The 3,743-nt window shown below is 32.6% G+C and overlaps 1 protein-coding gene across 1 annotated transcript in view; it reads left to right on the top strand.

The window, feature by feature from the left end:
• LOC18049215 (protein DJ-1 homolog B) overlaps positions 1–3,463 on the top strand; it is a 32,069-nt gene extending 28,606 nt beyond the window's left edge. Inside the window, exons 3-5 of the mRNA XM_024187416.1 lie at positions 2,563–2,712; positions 2,845–3,030; positions 3,365–3,463. Of these exons, the coding sequence (XP_024043184.1) occupies positions 2,563–2,712; positions 2,845–3,030; positions 3,365–3,463 (435 nt within the window). The remainder of the gene's footprint in view (positions 1–2,562; positions 2,713–2,844; positions 3,031–3,364) is intronic.
• The last annotated feature ends 280 nt before the right edge of the window (positions 3,464–3,743 follow it).

A 3,743-nucleotide genomic window follows, 5' to 3' on the forward strand; every position in this document is an offset into this window, starting at 1 on the left:
AAATTTATGCTAGGGTGTGATTGTATGGTAACCAATTGTGAGCAACAGATCCACATAGTAATATAGACTGAAATTTTGCGTCTTAATCCATGAAGATATATGTTTTGGCAAATATTGTACAAGCACTGGGGGTTACCTTAAATATTCTGGACTTGTCATTAATAGAGTTTCTATTACTTAGTTATTGATATTTCTTTCAATTTTCTATTTTACTGATACCATATATACAATTTTAGGTGGCAGGACAACTTTCGATTTCTATTGAGCCTGAAAACCTGCATCTCCCATCACCTCTGTCTACTTTCGGGGAATACGAGGTTCCTATGCGCTTACCCAAAGCCATCCCTCTACCGGAAGGGAAGGTCCAGTGGACTCTCAATGTTAAAGTCCGCGGCAAATAATGCCAAGATAGAAGTTTATTAATATTTCAATGATAAATAATGCATCTCCCATCACCTCTGTTTGTTTTCCTCGGCTCGGGATCCAAATTCCATTGGAGAACAATTTTTGAGTTTTTCTTCATATAACATTCTGAAGATAATACAGCAGGCAACATTGTTTGCAACGCTACAGCTAATTTACAGTAGCATGAAACAATCAGAATTTTGCCTTTTTCGTGTATAAAATTTTATTTTTTTAATTGTGATATTACAGTTTTGCCCATGAAGCATTATGAAGCTTAATATTTGGATAAATGTTAGGTTTAATCTATAAATTTTAACTTCAGTGTTTATTTAATTTTTATATTTTGTAAAATATCTCAACGAAGCCCTATTATCAAATATTGACTTGATCCGTATATATTAACTTCAATGCTTATTTAGGTTTTATATTTTGAAAAATACCTAAAGGCAGTCCTATTATCAAATATGTTGTACTCTTGCTTTTATTTTTTCTTTGTTTTTATAATAATACTCTGATAACAATATTTTTTTACATTAATTTTTTAATCAATAAAAAGGTAACTAGCAAATTAACTGATAAATTAATTTGTTAATTTTTTTAATCAATAAAAGGTTAATTAATAAATTACTTGGTAGCAAATTAAAAAATAAATATTAGCATAAAACAATTGATATTTTTCATTCTCTTACAACAATTGATATTTTTCATTCTCTTACAACAATCTTACTAATTATTATTTATAAATTAATTAATACAAGTAATTTAAAGTAATGTTTAATATTCTTGCAACAATCTTACTAATAATTTTTTTATAAAAAATTAATTTATTAAATTAATCCTTAAAAGTAAAATAATAATAATTAATTTGTATCTCACTTTTAAGGTTAATTTTATAAATTTAATTTTTTAAATTAATATCTCCAAAAATATAGTTGCATGATATTATTGCGAAAGTAAAAAAAATAAATATAGGATTTTAATATAATTGCAACGATATTATTACAAAAGTAAAAAAAATAAATATAGGATTTTAATATAACTGCCAGTAAAAATAACTTGAAATATTTTTTGAGATATAAAAATTAAACCAACACTTAATTAAAAATATAAAGAATTAAATAAACATTTATCTTCTAACATTTCAACCCACTGGCTAATGGTCATACAATCGTGGTGTGGTCCGGGATGCCTGGCCCAGCCCATCATGTAAAAAGCCATGTCACCCGTATTCTTAGGCTGCTACTGCATTACCACTTTGCCAGTTGCCACGAAGCTCCCCACATCACACCACACTGATGCCAGAAAACTAACTTAAAAAAATGGTATTAATAAGCGTACGCCACGTCACTCCTCACTCTCTTCTTCGTCACTTTCCTCTCACTCAACACTTTCTACCCAAACAAATTCCTTCTTTGAAAAATCGCATTTTCTCCTTCACAACAACAGCTACAATGTCTTCAACTTCCAAAAAGGTAATTTTTTTTTTAAATTTTATCTTTTGTTTATTTTCTTTCTGTTGCCTTTTTGTTTCGTTTTTTGAATTCTCTGTGTCGTTTTTTTCCCCCAAGGTTTTGGTGCCTGTTGCGAACGGGAGTGAGCCGATTGAGGCCGTGATAACGATCGATGTTTTGAGAAGGTCTGGAGCTGACGTCACGGTTGCGTCTGTGGAGAAACAGCTTCGTGTCGACGCGTGTCATGGTGTCAAGATTGTCGCTGATGCTCTGGTGTCTGACTGCCGCGACGCCGTTTTTGATCTTATAGCACTTCCCGTATGTATTGCAGCTCACCTCAGCTCATGCTAATTTATGTGATGTTTGTATAATTATAGATGATTACAGCTGATACTGAATGTTAAGCTAAATAATTCGTTCTTAAGTCATCTTCATTTAATTTTCGATTGAAAATGAAAAAATAATAATTTTAAGCAAAGAAAAATATAGAAAATGTTTATTTTGTTTTAATTTTATTTTTTAATTTTCAGGGATTTCCTTATTGTGACTGTTATCATTCATTATATGGTCCTAGTTAAATGTTTCAAATTGTTGTAGTCAGTGAAATTCTTTTCCATATTTATTCTGGCATGTATATTTTTCCTTTTCAATTTCTTTTGTTGCTGATTCTTTGATTATGTTATATCCTTTTTTGTTTCCTTTGTAGGGTGGCATGCCCGGTGCTACCAATCTGAAGGAATCTGAAGTATTAGAAAGCATTGTGAAGAAGCAGGCCTCAGCTGGGCGTCTTTATGCTGCTGTCTGTGCTTCACCTGCTGTGGCATTAGGGTCTTGGGGTCTGTTGAAGGGATTGAAGGTAAGAGTTAGATAAGCCTTTTTGATGTTTTGTGGTCTTTTGGGAATTGCACTGATATTTTTGTTATAGTTCAGTTTTCTTCTCGCTGATGATTGTTAAGTTCTAATTTATGTAGTTGTTCATTTTTCGTAGGCTACTTGTTATCCGTCATTTATGGAGCAATTAGCTCCTGCTTGTGCAGCAACTGTTGAATCAAGAGTACAGCAGGATGGTATAGTTGTTACGAGTCGTGGACCGGGCACTACCATGGAGTTTGCCGTTGCACTTGTTGAGCAGTTGTATGGGAAAGAGAAAGCTGATGAAGTTTCTGGGCCACTGGTATTAACTTTTATAGATAACGTTGTTTAAAAAAATTATGAGTTATATAATTTGTGGAAGCTTCAGATGCTAATATATTCAAGAAAATAAGTTCAGGGGAAGAGTATGACGTTTTGCATTAGTGATTCATTAGATGAAATTGTATACCTGCTGGTCCATCATAAGGTGGTGAAAACAATGTTTGATTTAATTAATGGAATCCTGAAATATGCATTTGTTGAGCTTCAATGTCTCCACTGATAAAATTCTTTTTAATGTAAGTTCTTTCTCTTGGTATTTGTATTTGAATTTTCTGTTCCTCATGCTTTCGTCTTTACTGTCACCTTGTGCCTAGGTAATGCGTGCAAATCATGGAGATGAATACACTATTGCTGAGTTCAATCCAATTCAGTGGACATTTGACAATTCTCCTCAGGTGAGATTGGACTGTTAGTTTCTTGTATTTGTTTTTCTTCTTCCATGTTTTGAGGGATACCCATTTGGCAGTAAATAAAAATCTGTGATATCTTCTATACATGTACATATACATCATTGACTTCACTCATTTGTGAACATATTGGAGGTAGTAGATTTATTGTTATGATATGTCTAATAAAATCCAAAGTTCGATGCAACTACAAAAGAAGTATGAGCAGTGCTCGACCAGAGAGGAAAAAGAGGTTTTTTCTTTCTTTTTTTTTTTTTGGGGGGGGGGGGGGGGTGGGGGTTGGTTG

The sequence above is a fragment of the Citrus clementina genome, unplaced genomic scaffold (genome assembly GCF_000493195.1).
Source record: "Citrus clementina cultivar Clemenules unplaced genomic scaffold, Citrus_clementina_v1.0 scaffold_3, whole genome shotgun sequence".
In the NCBI taxonomy this organism is placed as follows: domain Eukaryota; kingdom Viridiplantae; phylum Streptophyta; class Magnoliopsida; order Sapindales; family Rutaceae; genus Citrus; species Citrus x clementina.